Source organism: Puma concolor, chromosome E4 (genome assembly GCF_028749965.1).
Source record: "Puma concolor isolate L17-30 chromosome E4, mPumCon1.1.hap2, whole genome shotgun sequence".
Taxonomy (NCBI): Eukaryota; Metazoa; Chordata; class Mammalia; order Carnivora; family Felidae; genus Puma; species Puma concolor.
In genome coordinates, this window is record NC_141683.1 from 66763194 (window position 1) to 66779761 (window position 16568).

At 39.8% G+C, this 16568-nt stretch overlaps 1 protein-coding gene across 2 annotated transcripts; it reads right to left on the reverse strand.

The window, feature by feature from the left end:
• Window positions 1-205: 205 nt before the first annotated feature.
• Window positions 206-16500, reverse strand: TFB2M (transcription factor B2, mitochondrial). Of its 2 annotated transcripts, none has more exons than XM_025926272.2 (8): window positions 16055-16500; window positions 15160-15248; window positions 11247-11400; window positions 10793-10941; window positions 7592-7678; window positions 5304-5366; window positions 2657-2700; window positions 206-606 (listed from the first exon to the last, which is right to left on the reverse strand). In XM_025926272.2, exons 1-8 carry the CDS (start codon window positions 16347-16349, stop codon window positions 432-434), a joined length of 1056 nt encoding a protein of 351 aa, XP_025782057.1. In that variant the 5' UTR covers window positions 16350-16500; the 3' UTR covers window positions 206-431. The 2 variants fall into 2 exon arrangements, with proteins under 2 accessions (XP_025782057.1, XP_025782056.1); XM_025926271.2 differs by having other exon boundaries at window positions 2657-2820.
• Between the last annotated feature and the right edge of the window lie 68 nt (window positions 16501-16568).

The following is a 16568-nucleotide window of genomic DNA, read 5'->3' on the forward strand; positions in this document are numbered from 1 at the left end:
TTCAGTAAGCTCTACACCCAACGTGGGGATTCAACTCACAATCCTGAGATCAAGTCACACATTCTACTGACTAGGCCAGCCAGGCACCCTTGGCCAAACGGATTTTTAAAACTAAATTTCATCTGGCAATACCCTACATCTACCAGTATACCTACAGGAGATAGAATTTAAAACAAAACAAATGCAATCTGATCAAATCCACAAGTAATACGGTATTCATTTTATTTTTTGTGAATAAAATAGCAGTCGTTGTTTCATCCGATATACTAAAGGTATCAACTTCAGAAGAAATGATCTGCCCACTCTGCCAAACAAGAGCAGTTATCTTCTGCTAAAAGCCTGCAAGCTTTACAAACCCAGTTCTCTTCCATTGGTGCCATAATTTCCAAATAAATAAGCAGTTCTCGCCAGTATGTGGGCAATCCAGTTCCCTACAAGATTATGTCTTCTATGCAGTCATCAAAGAGCCACCTACAAGATTCTCTGAAAGACTCTATAGTTTCAAAAAGCAGTTTAAAGTCTTCAGGGTACAGATCTGTTATTTTCATGTCTCCATCTTTCTCTATTTCCTTCAGTATAGCTACTGCATTAACTGGACTCAATGACCTGCAAAAGAAATACAAAGTAAGTCTGCTTAATTCCATCTTAGAACTGCAATTAACATTGGTAGAGATGGCTTCTACGCCCAATTTAAAATGCTTAACTTACGATATATAATCAATCTTGTTTGGTTTAAGAGCTTGCGTATAATGTACAGCTTTTACTATTATTTCTAAAGTCTCATGGCTTACCTGTAACAAAAAGAGCAGATTTTGGCCTTCACGTGTTCTCATCAATTCCTACCAAAAAATCCAGTTTAACACTGCCCTTCAAAAACATTCTTTCGCCTACCTCTTTCATCTCTTACGTTCTCTTTGCAAAAACATCCGTAACATTTAGGTCCATGTAATAGTTTAAGAAGTACAAAGAGCAGAAACTGCTGTCCAACAGTTTTCAAACAGGGAATAGTTTTCACCTTTTTATGTGAAAATTACTAACAAACAAATTTTAAAGCAGAAAACTGCCTTATATATTAGCCTAGCAAGAAACCATCACTGAGCCTATGACAATAACAAGTAAATATTTATAATAAAATATTTTGGTGGAAAATTTTTCCGATACTTTTGGATTTTGGACAGAATTCTGGTCACAGGTGTAAACATGCTTTCAATTCAGAGGTCGCCAAGGGATTTTAACATTTTGCAACATGTTTACCATATTTATTGCTTATTTTCCTATATTCCTGATATTTTTTTTCAAAATAGTCACTACCACAAGGTGATAAGATGAAAAGGGCAGATTACTTTTACTGGTCTGATGCCACTTTTAACATTTATTTTTACACAAATATTGTTCAACCAACAGCTCACTCAGAGTCTCACCTATTCTCTGACAATACTTTGAATGACTATGGGCTGCATAGATTCCAAGGTGCAACGCATAACTTATAAAATTGTACACATCAGCCCATGTAAAAGTTATAAGGATACCAATAGGTAGTAACAGCTAGAATGTTAATAAAGCTTTAGGTAGAAACACGAAGTCGGGTCCAGGACAAGAGGACTAGAGGACTTTGGTTGGGAAGTAAAACCACTAAGGAGAGACAATGACAAAAGGTAGATGGTGGGTACACCAGAAATGATGCTGCCTCCATCCCAGTCACCAGCAAGGAGTTCGTTCTTTTTATTAAGAAGAAGGCTTTTTTAATGTTTATTCATTTTTGAGAGAAGAGATGAGTGGGGGACGGGCAAAGAGAGAGGGAGACACAGAATCTGAAGCAGGCTCCAGCCCAGAGCCCGATGAGGGGAGATGAACTCTGGGAGATCATGACCTTAGCCGAAATCGGACACTCAACTGACTGAGCCACCCAGGTCCCCCTATTTTATTTTTTTAAATATTTTTGAGAGAGAGCACGCACAAGTGTGGGGTTAAGGGCAGAGAGAGAGGGAGATAGAGAGGATCCAAAGTGGGCTCCGCACTAACAGCAGAGAGCCTGATGTGTGGCTCAAACTCACAAACCACGAGGTCATGCCCTCAGCCGAAATTAAGAGTCGGATGCTCGACTGACTGAGCCACTCATGTGCCCCTCATTATTTTTTTAAATGTTTATTAATTTTGATAGAGCGAGTAATCAAGAATGAGCAGGAGACGGGGGGAGGGAGAGAGAGAGAGAGAGAGAGAGAGAATCCCAAGAAGGCTCTGCACTGCCAGCACAGAGCCCGATGCAGGGCCTGAACTCACGAACATGAGATCATGACCTGAGGCAAAACCAAGAATCGGATGCTCAACCAACTGAGCCACCCAGGCACCTGCCCCATGGAGCCAGTTCTTCCCACAGGTCAATTCTGGGCATATCTCTGACAGAGATAGAACTGGTAGGCATCCCTAGTTGTTTTTCAAAGGAAAAAAAATTCAGCTTAGGAGATTATGTGGGAAATTGAATTTTATTTTTCTTAAAATATGCACCAAGGAAGGGTTTGGAAGATCTGTAGGAGTGAAAACATGGTATCTCACTCTGTTAATCATGATACAGATATAGAAAATGGACCTCTAACATGAAAATCTAATTCTTATATTAAATTGCTACTTTATACTTGCTTTTATTCTTCTTACTTACTGTAAATGGTCCATGAGCGTGGCATGGCGCTTCATAAAACACTGCTTTAACATGTGAAAAAATATGTCATAATTAACAGATGTTAAATTTTCTGTAAATAAATTCTGAAGAGGAGTCAACTGAATAAAACACATGTTTTGTTTATTTATTTGTTCTAATGGTTCCTGGAGAGAGAAAGAAATAAGTTGTGTTAGCCACAAAATGTTGCCAGAGCGAGACATAGTGAACCTATTCACACAAGCTGCCTGCTAGAAGAGGCAATCTCCAAAGCTGGAGGGCTCCTATGTGCTCTCGCTGTCTGTGTCAAGAATGCAAGGCCCTAACCACTGTTTACTTGGGCAGTTTCTCAGGGGGGTTTGCAGTGAGCCAGCTTGAGGGAGGAGATCATGTCTCTCCAGGACAAAGAAGCGGCTTGCTTAATGTCTGCTAGAAAAGAAGTGGGTTCCCCCAGCCCTGTGTTTCTATGTTGCAATGCAAACCTCTGCATTTACACCATCCAAATGAGCCATGGCACATTACCCCAGAGGACCCGAGGGCAAATACAATCTTTTGTCTGATGCAGGAGTCGGCCCTGGGGTAGTATCCTTTAAAGAGTAACAGGTTATTAACTTGTAAGTAGGGTAAAACCAAATCCCAAACATGACACCAACATGTACTGAACTTCTTTCTATACTGAGCAGATTGTAACGTTAAAAAAATATACTATGGTCCATGGCCTGCCTGGTTTTCATATAGTATGAATCTACAAATGGTTTTTACATTTGGAAATGATTGTTTAAAAAAAAAAAAAAGAATATGAACATGAAGACTATTATGTGGTCTACAAAGCTTAAAACATCTGCACATTGGACCTTTACAGAAAAAGTTGGCCAGCCTGCTCTAGTACACAGTAGTCAGATTAAAATAAAAACTGCACATGCCTTGATGTAAGGTGAAGATGTTTTTTTCTCTAAAGTTATCCCTCACAAAGGAGGAAGGTCATCTGTTTAAGTCCTTGGGAAATCTCATGTGTTAGATAGTGATCCCTTATTTGCTTATCCATCTATATATACACACATACACATTTATATTTTTTAATTTTTTAATGTCTTAGTTTAACTTATTTTGAGAGAGACAGAAAGAGAGAGAGAGAGCATGAGCAGGGGAGGGGCAGACAGAGAAGGAGAGAGAGAATTCCAAGCAGGCTCTGCTCTGTCAGTGCAGGGCTCAATCCTATGAACCGTGAGATCACAACCTGAGACAAAATCAAGAGTTGGACATGCTTAACCAACTGAGCCACTCAGGTGTCCCTTTCTTTTTTATATGTTTTTATTTATTTTTTCATTTTATTTGAGAGAGAGAAGAGCATTTGTGTGGGGAAGGACAGAGGGGCAGAAGGAGACAGAGACAATCTTAAGGACGTCCATTCCATGCCCAGCTCGGAGCCCCAACACATGTGAGATCATGACCTAAGACGAAATCAAGAGTTGGACACTTAACTAACTGAGCCACCCACCTCCCCCCACAATTTTTAAATATATACATATATATATATATATATATATATATATATGTATATATTTGTGGAAGACAAATTAGCCTGAAAAAGAAAACTTCAATCAATTCTGGTTTCTAGCTGTGGATGCCTACAGTTGATGGGGGGGGGGGGGGGGGGAGAGGGATCAGTGAAATTAAAAACTGTTTACTGGGTACTATAACGATAAGCTGGGACTAGGGCATCATTAGCATTTAATCCTAAAGTGAAACTTTTGAATTGACTCCAAAAATTATTTTTGAAAATTCAACTACTTTGTTCCAATTTCACTACAAGCACCCCTAATATAAAGTAAATGGAGGATAACTTTAGAACATCACCACTTCGGTTCTTTAGAGAGGGAAAAAAAACAAACACAAGCCCTACCCCCCCAGATAAGAAACAAGACATACTGATTCATCAAACATATGACGAATTCAATCATTATAGTTAGTAATATTACAAATTTCTGACTTTTAGTTTATCAAATTAGTTGGACACTAAAATGATCATATTTTCCAAATCTGAGATATACCTTCTATTTCAAGAGAGATAAAAATGAAGTCAAATTCTGTTTAAGCTCTTACTATGCTAACTAGGATCCACGTACAATCAGCTGACAAATACAACTCTTCAAAAATAATGAGAATTGTAAAAAAAACGTTTATGATTTATATTGATAGAGACAGCAGGAGAGAGGGCACGCAAGCAGGGAAGGGGCAGAGAGAGAGGGAGAGAGAGAGAATCCCAACCAAGCAGGGCTTGCACTGTCAGCACAGAGCCCAACACAAGGCTCAATCCCAAGAACCAGAGATCATGACCCAAACTAAAATCAAGAGTCGGACACTTAACCAACTGAGGCACTAGGTGGCTCAGTTGGTTTAGCGTCCGACTTCTGCTCAGGTCATGATCTTACAGTTCGTGGGTTCAAGCCCCGCATCGGGCTTGCTGCTGTCAGCACGGAGCCCTATTCAGAATCTCTGTCCCCCTCTTTCTCTGCCCTACTCCCCAGTGGTTCCCTCTCTCTTTATCTCTCAAAAATGAATGTTTACTTAAAAAAATTTTTAAGTAAATACAGAATACCAAATGTTCCATTTAGAGGAAAAAAAAGGAAGGTTATTTATTAATTCTTACCTTATTCTTCGACTTTTTTGGTCCCCCAGGTTGGTTATATACGCTGAATGAGGACCAAGGCTCCTTGAGGGAAGATAAACAAAACCAAAACATTTCTTTGAGTTTTCTGCAGTCAAAGTGTCCCAGATTATTACTGGCTTTAAACAACAGAACAAATCAAATCTGAGTCATCATTCTAACTGGATTTAAGAAAAACAACTGGGATAGTTGAATCATAAATATCCCTCTTCTGTTTTTTTAGATGAAGAGAAAGAAAAATCAAAGGTCTATCCAGATATTGGGAATTCCCTTATCTGGAAAGACTCATCCTTAATACAGTTATGCAAATAGGTCCTTAAGTTATCTCAATAGCTAAGATTTCCACATTAGACTCACAATCAGGTTAGGGACCATCACATCAACACTGAGGTTAATGAGTGGCCAAAGTCAACATAGGCCTTTGAAAACAAACACTGCAGAACAACCAAAAAGACTCTCCTGAAAGCTTACTTTGCCAGGAGGCCTTTATGAACAAAGCAGCAGATAGCCTGGATGATAGAAGAGGCCCAGGTAAAAAGGCAGACAACAGAATGAGAGATCACTGAGGTAAGAAAGGATTTCGGGGACACCAAGAACTGCAGTACCAAGGTCACAATATACAAGTGCAGGGTCAGTGCTGTGAACGCTAGCGTGAAAAGAGTTCTGCAAATACAGGGACATGACGAGAGCATGACAGATACAAGAGACAAGGAACAGAGATCCAATCTAAGAACCTCACGTATTGGAGAAGAAAAAACAGAATTGGAACAAAAACTGAAGTCGAATGGGTAACATTCTAACAACTGAGTATGCACACTGACAGGCCTAACGTGTTCCTGGACAAAAGCAGGGAAGGGACTACATGGAGATACACATGGCAAATTTAAAAATGAAACCAACACCTCCCTCGAAGCACAAGGGCCCATCAAATATATAAACATACATCCAATAAAAACTCTAATCTACTAAAATAAAAAAGACAAGGACAAATTATGGCATGAAAGAAATAGCGGTCGTCAGTTTTTTCTTCACTCCGGCCCCTTGCTATGAATAGAGGAGCCACTAGTCCTATGTGGCTATTGAACACTTGAAACATGTCTAGTCTGAATGGAGATGTGTTACGTGTGAAATACACACTGAACTTCAAAGGCCTAGAACATAAAGAAAGCAAATTATGTAATAACCAATTATAACATACTGATTGTACACTGAAATGACAGTATTTTGATCAAGAAGGTTAAATCAAACACATTAAAATTAGTTTCACCTGTTTTTTCCTTTTAATGAATGTTGCTACTATTAAACCTAAAATACGTGGCTCACGTTATATTTTTATTAGACAACTCTGATCTTGCTTAAAGAAATAAACTAAAAAGGGGAATACTCTGTAGTGAGGTTTTAAATGGCCATTAAAAACTTACGAAAAATGTCTACCGACAAGAGAAAAACTTACCATTAACTATTACTAGTAAGTAAGAAATACAAGATACAAAGTAATATAATCTCCACTATGTAAAGAATAAAAACAAAAACTGAGGAACAAGAAAAGGCTACAAATATGCTACAAATGTCAATATTGACCTCTGGGTGGCAGAATGGTAGTGGTGACTTTTAAAAAATTCTTCTTTCCTTCCTTCCTTTTCTTTCCTGGTCTCACATTTTTACAATAAGCCTATATTATTTTTATGATCTGAGAAAAATATAAATATGTGACAAAAACATAATTATCTTCAATAGCTAGGAAAAAATAAAATTAATTTTTAATTTTTCTCCATTTATTGGTCAAAGAAATGTAGCCTCTTTTTTTTTTTTCTTAGAGAGGGGTGCACATGAGCAAGGGGCAGAGACAGAGAGACAGAGAGGGAGAGAAAGAAGTGGGGCTTGAGCTCACCTGATGTGGGGCTCAAACTCATGAACTGTGAAAACATGACCTGCGCTGATGTCAGATGCTTAACAACTGAGCCACCCAGGCGTCCAAAATGTAGTTTCTTTAAAAACAATGAAGTTCTGGGGCACCTGGGTGGCTCAGTCAGTTAAGCATCAACTTCAGCTCAGGTCATGATCTCACAGTTTGTGAGTTCGAGCCCTGCATCGGGCTCTGTGCTGATGGCTCGGAGCCTGGAGCCTGCAGCCTGCTTCGGATTCTGTGTCTCCCTCTCTCTCTGCCCCTCCCCTGCTTATGCTCTCTCTCTGTCTCTCAAAGGTAAATAAATAAACTTAAAAAAAAAAAAAAATGAAGTTCTGTTGCAATCTAGAAGGATTTTACTTACCACATGCAGAAGCTTAATCTCACAAGCTACTTGCCAGAGCACACTTAATGGTTGATACAGGTTATTTTGGGGATCTGCCACCAGTTTCTAATGAAAAGAAAATAAGTTGCACGTATACATGACTATGATCAATCAAATTCAAATTTTGATCTTAAAAGTATTATCTTAATAGTATCTGGAAATTGAAGAAAATCAGAATTAAATGCAAAATCTTAACTGTAACACTTCAAGGAAGAGAAGGTCTTTTTAAATTTTCACATTGAAATACATCACCATGTACACTTAAAATATAATGTATGTGGGATTGATTTCCTTTAGCCATCCCTGATAGCCATGCCCCTACCAGGGCAAAATCTCATTAAAGCAAAAAACGAAACAAAAATATCTAATTACACGGAGAACAAGGGTGTTAGAACTATGTATCAGGTAGCCTAGTAAATTCTGAGTCAAGAAGTGTCCATGTCCAGGCTGACACTTGAAGGCTGAGCGCTTGGCAGTGAATGAGAGGGCAGCACACAGACCGAGCAAACCACATGTGAAAAGGCCCACAGTAAAAAAAAGCATTAGAACATTTCCTAATAGCAAGATGAAATCTGATGAAGCACTTCCCGTTTCTCTTCCTTCATGTAGATGACGTACGTACAGCCTCAAGGTTCTGAGTCCCCCACGCTTCTCATGGACAGTCACTATTTCTCTACCGAGTCTTGGGGAGTAAACCACCTTTTCATGTCTTGCTCCACCATCCTGACCCATAACTCTTATAGACGAGTAAGCATCTTGTGTTACAATGGGTTAAAAGATTTTTTTTACTCTCATTTTTATTATTTTTTAATATAATTTGTCAAACTGGCTTACATACAACACCCATTGCTCATCCCAACAGGTGCCCTCCTCAATGCCCATCACCCACTTTCCTCTCTTCCCCACCACCCCCATCCACCCTCAGTTTGTTCTCTGTATTTAAGAGTCTCTTGCGGTTTCCCTCCCTCCCTCTCTGTTTGTAACTATTTTTTCCCCTTCCCTTTCCCCATGGTCTTCTGGTAAGTTTCTCAAGATCCACATATGAGCAAAAACATACGATACCTGTCCTTCTCTGACTGACTTATTTCACTAAGCATAATACCTACAATGGATTAAAAGATTAATAACATGAAGCATTCTGAGCAGAAAAGAAACATTACTCTCAAGACACTATCAAGAACTTCAGAAGGCCCTTGAATTTCAGAGAACAGAGTCAAAAAACCCTAAGTATTCCTGTTAGAATACATGAATTCAGCAAAGTTGCAGGATATAAAAACAACACACAAAGGTCAGTCGTATTTCTATGTTAACGATCAACAATCTGAAAAGGAAATTAAGAAAACTTCATTTACAACAGCACCAAAAAGAGTAAACTACTTAGGGATCAACTTAAAGAAGGAGGTGAAGGATTTGTACACTGAGAACTACAAAACACCTAATGAAAGAGATTAAACACAAGTGGAAAGACAACTTGTGTTCACGGATCAGAAGACTTATCAATGTTAAGATATCAATGTTACCCACAGTGATCTACGGATTCAGTGCAATCCCTATCAAAATCCCAAGGGTGTTTTTTTCACAGAAACAGAAAAACCAGTCCTGAGATTCATATGGAATCTCGAGGGACACTGAATAGCCTAATGTAATAAAATAAGAGAGCCCAGAAACAGACCCTAATGTGTATGGTTTAATGATGTTTTGACAAGGGCATCAAGGTCATTCATCGGGGAAAGCACAGTCTTTTCAACAAAGAATGCTGGGAAAACTGAATACCCGCATGCACAAGAATGAAGTTGGACCCTTACCCAACACCATATAAAAAAGTAACTCAAAATGGATCAAAGACCTGAATGTAAGAACTGAAACTTACAAAACTCTTAGAACATAAGAAAAAAGCTTCCTGACATTGGATTTGACAGTGATTCCTCAGCTATGACACCAAAGGCACAGACAGAAAGAAGAAAAAAATAGACAAACCGGCCTTCATCACAATAAAAAACTTCGGGAATCAATGTGCACAATCAACAGTGTACAGCGACACCCCACAGATGGGGAGAAAACGCCTGCAGGTATTTCATGTATCCGAACAGGGATTTATCACGAGAATATATAAATAACTCCTAAAGCTCAACAACAACAACAACAACAACAACAACAACAACCCCAAAACGGCAAAGGACCTTAGCAGACATTCCTAACACAAACGGTCTACGAGCACCTGAAAAGATGTTCAACATCACTAATCAAATCAAAAGCACAATGAGACACTACCTCACCTCATTACAATGGGTATCATAAACAGAAAACAAATGTTGAGAGACAATGGAGAAACTGGAATTCCTGTGCACTGCCGTTGGGAACGTAAAATAGTGCAGCTGCTGTGGAAAACGGTAGGGTGGCTCCCCCAGAGTTGAAAAATAGGATTGCCGCACGATCCAGCAATGCCACCCCTGGGTATACAGCCAAATGTACTGCAAGCAGACCCTGGAAGACAGACTTGCAACCAAAGCTCACGGCAGCATCATTTACGACAACCAAAAGCGGGAGCCACCCAAACGTTCGCGGACACGTGAACGAATAAACAAAAGGTGGTGCGTGTGTATGTCCATATATGATATACGATGGAGAATTACTCGGCCTTAAAAAGAAAACGAAATTCTGACACGCTACAGCTTGGAAGAACTCCAAAGGCATTACACTAAGTGAAGTCGGACACTAAACGCCGCTACTCTATCATTCCACTTACATGAAGGACCTAGAATAGTCAAATTCATGGGCTATTCTGTGAATAGTCATAGAAGCAGAACACTGTGTGCCAGAGACTCGGGAAGGGGGAGGTGGGGAGTTGATGTTTAATTCGGTATGGGATGATGAACAACTTCTGAGAAGAAACAGATGGTGGTTAATGGCTGGACCACAACGTGGACAGACTTAACGCCACTGAACTGGACGCTTTGAAACTTAAAATGATAAATATTATATCTTGTATGTTTAACCACAAAAAAAAAAAAAACTTAAAAAAATCGAACCTAAAGACCGCTCTACAGAAATTTAAAAACAATCTCAACACTCTCAAGTGTCATGAGCTCAAATTAAAGCCACACAGATTAAGACTACGCAGAAAAAAATCACAGGACTCTTTCAAAACAAAAGCTACTCAGTGACTTGTTAATAACCTACCTCATATTCCTTCTCAGCAATAAACATATTTAGCTGTACTCGTCCATAACTGTATATAGAAGTAGAAGAATACAGGTCATACAAAAGTTTCCAAAGTATCTTTTTCTCATTTTTAGCTGGGAAGATTCCAACTACTCTTAATGGGTTATCTGTTAAGAACACAAGGAAAAATATTTGAATAAATTGTTTAAATTTCTTCCAAAGATCGTATTTTATTGAGTCAAACCAAGTTAACAAACTATCATTTCAATTACAACTCAGGTACGGCATCTTTCCTCAATAGGGAACTTGGCCTCTGCAGAACGGCTCTAAGTGTATCCATGTGAGTGGAAAGCCATAGTCAACACAAACTATACCATCTGGACAGTACACGGATCTCTTTAACAGACAAGGTGTACTGCTAGAGAAAGGTGGCAAATTATGAGGCATTTGAGACAGTGAATGACAAAATTACCTTCTGACCAAGGAAGTGCTTCTATTCCCAAATTCTGAAAAAGCGTTTCTGAAAGCATAATGGGAGGTTTTACTATTCCAGAATTTCTAGGATCCAGTTTAAAGAAGTCACAGTGGACCACTTCTAGTTTTCTATTCACCTTTTTTCGCAGCGACTAAAGAGAGACAGAGAGACATGTTTAAGATTTTCAGTGATATGCAAACTCGGTAACAATTCAAAGATCTACTTCAAAAGATTTACCCTAAAAATTAACATAATTAAGAGAAATTAAATAATGCCGGAAAAGTGATGAACACACTATATTACTAAGAGAAAGCCCCCAACACAAAAATCTTTCAAGAAACTCTTACTCATCCTTTTTTCTTTTTAAATTTTTTTTAATGTTTACTTATTTTTGAGAAAGAGAGAGGGAAAGAGAGAGAGCATGTGAGCCGGTGAGGGGCAAAGAGAGGGAGACACAGAATCCGAAGCAGGCCCCAGGCTCTGAGCTGTCAGCCCAGAGCCCGACACGGGGCTCAAACCCACCAACTGTGAGATCATGACCTGAGCCGAAGTCGGACGCTTAACCGACTGAGCCACCCAGGTGCCCCTCATCCTTTTTTCTCTAATCTGAAGTTACAAAAAAATCAAAGAGGGCACTACGATGTGCTATATATAACGAGATTCTCATGCACAGAAAATTCTGTTGATATATACCAAAGTTTCAAGAATGTGCAATTTAAAGTTACAAAACAAAAAATCTAACTATTTTTAAGTGCTTGACTACAACCTCTAAATATTATTTAAATCTAGTAAATTCTAACAATCATTTTCGAGGGGACCCTTGAGAATGACAGAAGCAACAGCCTGGGTGGAAACCATTTACTTTTGCTCGTGTTAGTCCTGAGACACCTGTTAGGCGTTCCAAGTGGAGACGTCAGGCAGAAAGTTGTAGGCCTGACAGGGGGGATCAGTGGAATGGTCCAGGCTAAGGACATAAAGTGGTGAGAACTGGCTTGTTGAAGGTTATTAAACCCAGGGGTGCAGAGGAGACCCCCTAGGGAGAATCACAGGAGACTAGGCCTGAGGATGGAGTAACTAACCCCGAGGTCTCACAAGAAGTTGAGAAGAAGTAAAAAATGTGAGGCAGAAAACCAGAAGAGTGTGGTGTTAGGCCAGCTAGAGAAAAAGAACACTCACTGGATGGATATCTTACAAACAGATCATCTTGAAAGTCCTACAAATTGTTCTATATATACAGCAATAAAGTAACCTCACAAATTACTCAAGCGTCATATTTTAATCTTTGTAACTAAGAAAATCTAATGAATTTTGGTTTGATAGGAATGTAAGAATGCACACTTTAAGACTTTGTTCCCGGGGCGCCTGGGGGGCTCAGTCAGTTAAGCGTCCAACTTTGGCTTAGGTCACGATCTCGCTGTTTGTGAGTTCGAGCCCTGCATTGGGCTCTGTGCTGACAGCTTGGAGCCTGGGGCCTGCTTCGGATTCTTCATCCTCCTCTCTCTGCCCATCCCCCCACCCCAGCTCTGTGAGGGGAAAGTCTCTCTCTCTCTCAAAAATAAACAAACAAAAAAGACCTTGCTCCACTCGTACTTTGAAAGTACATGTTGGTTTTTGCATCTATCGCTTACCATGCAATAATGGTAATGACAATAACAGCCAAAACGCCAAAATAATTTAGTTCCACAGTAATAGTGAAATCACCTTTTAAAATTGAACTTGGTCGCATTTAGGATTCAAAGACAGGAAGCAGTTTATCTTACTTCAATTGCGACAAGATTCTTTACAAGTAGGTATTACTGTCTCTATTTTCCGTAAGAGAAAAGGAAAACCAAAGTCAAACAGGTTAAATTACTTAATTGCCAGAGTTTTAAAGGTAGCGAGGGCTAGAGCTGACATTCAGGCTGATCTGAAAAGACTGTTTTGTCTCTGCTGAAATACCATACAGCTTACCACAGAAGCTATCTCTTCAGCTGAACATGTACAGCTATTTCTGCAACAACAGTTTCCATTTTCAGCAGGGATATATTATGATTTATTATCATAGGCTACAATTTGAAAACTATCTCTAGCACATCTAGACAGGAAAACAAACTGTTCCCACTCGAAACACTGTTAATGCGGAGTCTTGGGAATTTATGAGAGAGGGTGGGGGTTCTAAAGTTAGATAAAAATCCTAAGCCTTCATCATCTTTGAAAAATCTTTTCAGTGTTTAGAAACAAACTCTGGGGGCTAGAAGCAATGTCTGCTAAGAGCACCACTTTAAAGCTGGGATTTAGGGCCACAAAACTTCTATTTAAATGGTTCCTTCTCATTTATTCTGGCAGATAGATGAATTCACACAAAACCTTATTTGAATGGCTTTTCACTCCATCATAATGATGGTTAATAAGAGTGAAAGAACAGGTACTAAGGGCTGAGCTCAAGTTAGTGTTGAGCAGAGAGGGGGAAAGAGGAGTCAGAAAGAAAATAAAAGCCTGAACTGGAACACGAACTAGTTCTAATCAAAGACTGGATTTAGTCAGAGACGGATTTTGTGCTTACATTGTAGTTTCAGGAAACTTTATGACTAATATTCCTGTAAGAAATACTGTATGTCATGACCTTTCTAGCCCCCAACCTTCCATCTTTCACTCAATCATTGTTTTCAAATGAACACTTTCCTTGATCGTACAAAAAAGCAACTATTGTGTTATAGGATAAGAAAGGAAATAAAAAGACATTTTAATGCCATCTTAATTATTTTGTGAACATGCAGATCACTCTTCAAAAGTCGGCCTTTTATAAAGGATCAAAATAAAAGCTTTCAATTCCCAAAGTGAAACTGAAATTACAGGTGGCTATGTTTACTAAATCACACTTCATGATCTTGTTATTTATTTATTTATTTATTTATTTATTTATTTATTTATTTATTTATTTGGTGGGGGGTAGAGAGGGGGAGAAAGAGAATCCCAGGCAGGCTCCACACTGTCAGTGCAGAGCCTGATGTGGGGCTCAAACTCACGAACCCACACTTCATGATCTTCAGTCTTTTAATAATCTTGTCTTTTAAACTCTTCATGGTTTTGGAATTCCAGTAGATTCAGCGTCAATTCAATAACCTGGAAAACCTTGATTTCTTTTCAAAGCAATCAGTTGTACAGTAACAAGCATCTAACATGCACAGTTGTACTAAAAAATTAAGAAAAAAAGGATTTGGTACATTTTCATAATTTTTTGTTGTCATCCTGCACTTTTAAATCATTCCATTTCACATGGTTTCCGGAATTTAGCACAGAGAGGTATAAGGTTCCTAAACTGAATCCAGAGACTTGAGGAGGGAGGGGAAAGAGAAGGAAGGAGGCTGGCAGTGAGGTAAGGAATGTCCACTTCACTACTCTGTGAAGGAATCTGCTATACAAGGAAGCAGAATTCACTGAAAAATCCATTTGGATAATGCTTTTCACTGCATGCAATTGTATCTGACTATACCACACCTTCCTTGCCTCTGAAGCCCTAAATCCAGAGTTAACAAGAGTCCCGTTGATCTAATCGTAGCACTCCAATTAGATTCTAAGTTCACAGAAAGCAGAGGCACGGGATACCCTACTAGAGATGAGGAAAGAACCCTGGAGATACCAGTTATACACTTTGTTCAGTCCCCCATCTAGTCTGTAGCAGAGGTACACCCAGAGAATAAATCTCAGGACTCCAATCGCTTAGTCATTCAATGAGCATAAATACCGTGATATTATCACTTACTGATACTTACTATACTATGCTCTAGTCACCGGGGATAACAATATATGTACAGCATGGCCCCTAAAAGTGAGTCTAAAAAAATAAATTGTGTGCTTGTTACTTTCCTAAATACTCAAAGATAGCTGACTGAGCAATAAATTTTTTTTTTTTTAGAAACTAAAAATATACCTGCAAATGTGGAAGAAAAGTTCTGTTACACTCAAGGGCAATCACTTTGGCCTGGCTTTCAAGTAATGCTTGGGTCAGGATTCCAGGACCTAGTATATTAACAGAACAAAACGTTCATTTGCAAAAGAAACAATTTCTTTCAATATCATTTACTAAAGTAGATATTTTACCTGTATTATCTAATTTTGATTCCCACAACATCCCCAAAGTAGATAGTACACTTTTTATTTGCATGTAAGGAAACTGGGGATTAGATAACAGCATTTGCCTCAACACAGTTGATAAGCAGTGCTGCTGGACTTTGAATCCGTTCTGTCAAAGCCCGAAAAGCCTCTCAATCACAAAGTTTTACTATGTCTTGGAAAAACAAACAAGAAAAGGTGCCTTTAGCGTACCAATTATTCATGGACTACCCAGATACCCTAACCACGAAAGATACTGTAAAACCTAAACAAAACAGACCCACGACAGAAAGTGCTACTTTAAACAAGTATTTTTCAGGAGCGACTGGCTGGCTCACTCAGAAAACTGTGAGACTCTTGATCTCAGAGTTCGAGCCCCACGCTGGGTGTAGAGATTACGTACATAAATAAACTTTAAATCTTATGTTCTGACATCCTGCTATGGTCTCTAGGACACCTATACAAAGGTTAGAAAAAAGTTCTGGGCGGGGGGCGCTTGCAAGTATTTTGAGGAGATGGTAAAAGCTAAGAGGAGGTATTACCAAATGCGTGTAAAGTGCAAATTGCTGCAGAAATATTTCATGGTGTCATGATTACCACAGTCCATACAAGCTGCTTCAAGGGGCCAGGTCTTAAACAGCATCGCGTGCGCAACCAGTACAATAGGCACTAGTCACGAACGTCCAAGAAAACGCAGTCCACGACGGACTCACCTGGATTGCACTCCAGGAAGAGCTGGTGACGGTTTCTGCTCTCTTTCTGCAGTATCTGCACCAAGGTCGTGGCGAGTTTCGGATTGGTTATGTAACTCCGGGGCTCTGAGCGGTTCTTGGGCAGCCACGAGGGCGAGTCTCTGAAACCCTGGCTGGGCGACAGCTGCGGGTGGAGGTCGGACAAGCCGCGGCGGTTCCGCGCCCGGACGCTCTTCCACCTCGCCGCTCCTGACCCCAAAACGCAAAAGCGACCAGCGCCGGCCAAGGATGACAGCATCAGCCGCGGGACCGACATCCTCGCCCTCTAACGTCTGTCCCAATGTCGCCCGGGGTCGTCACATCGTCAACGAACTCCGTACAGAACACCCCACGTGCCACACCTGCCTACCACCCTACTAGGGCGGGTGGTACTAGACACTACAAACCGCGCATGCGAACGCTCCCTTCTTCTTGCCACTCCCCTCACTTCCGCTTCCGTCCGGGTGCAGTCGCCGGAGGATTGTGAGTGGACGGA

Bases quoted from the DNA above. Each gene is read 5' to 3' on its own strand.
- TFB2M (XM_025926271.2), bottom strand. From the start codon at position 16,349: ATGTCGGTCCCGCGGCTGATGCTGTCATCCTTGGCCGGCGCTGGTCGC. The intron at 15,249-16,054 runs GTGAGTCCGTCG...TTAATATACTAG, and splicing joins CTTCCTGGAGTGCAATCCAG to GTCCTGGAATCCTGACCCAA. The intron at 10,942-11,246 runs GTAATTTTGTCA...TGTTCTTAACAG, and splicing joins AGCACTTCCTTGGTCAGAAG to ATAACCCATTAAGAGTAGTT.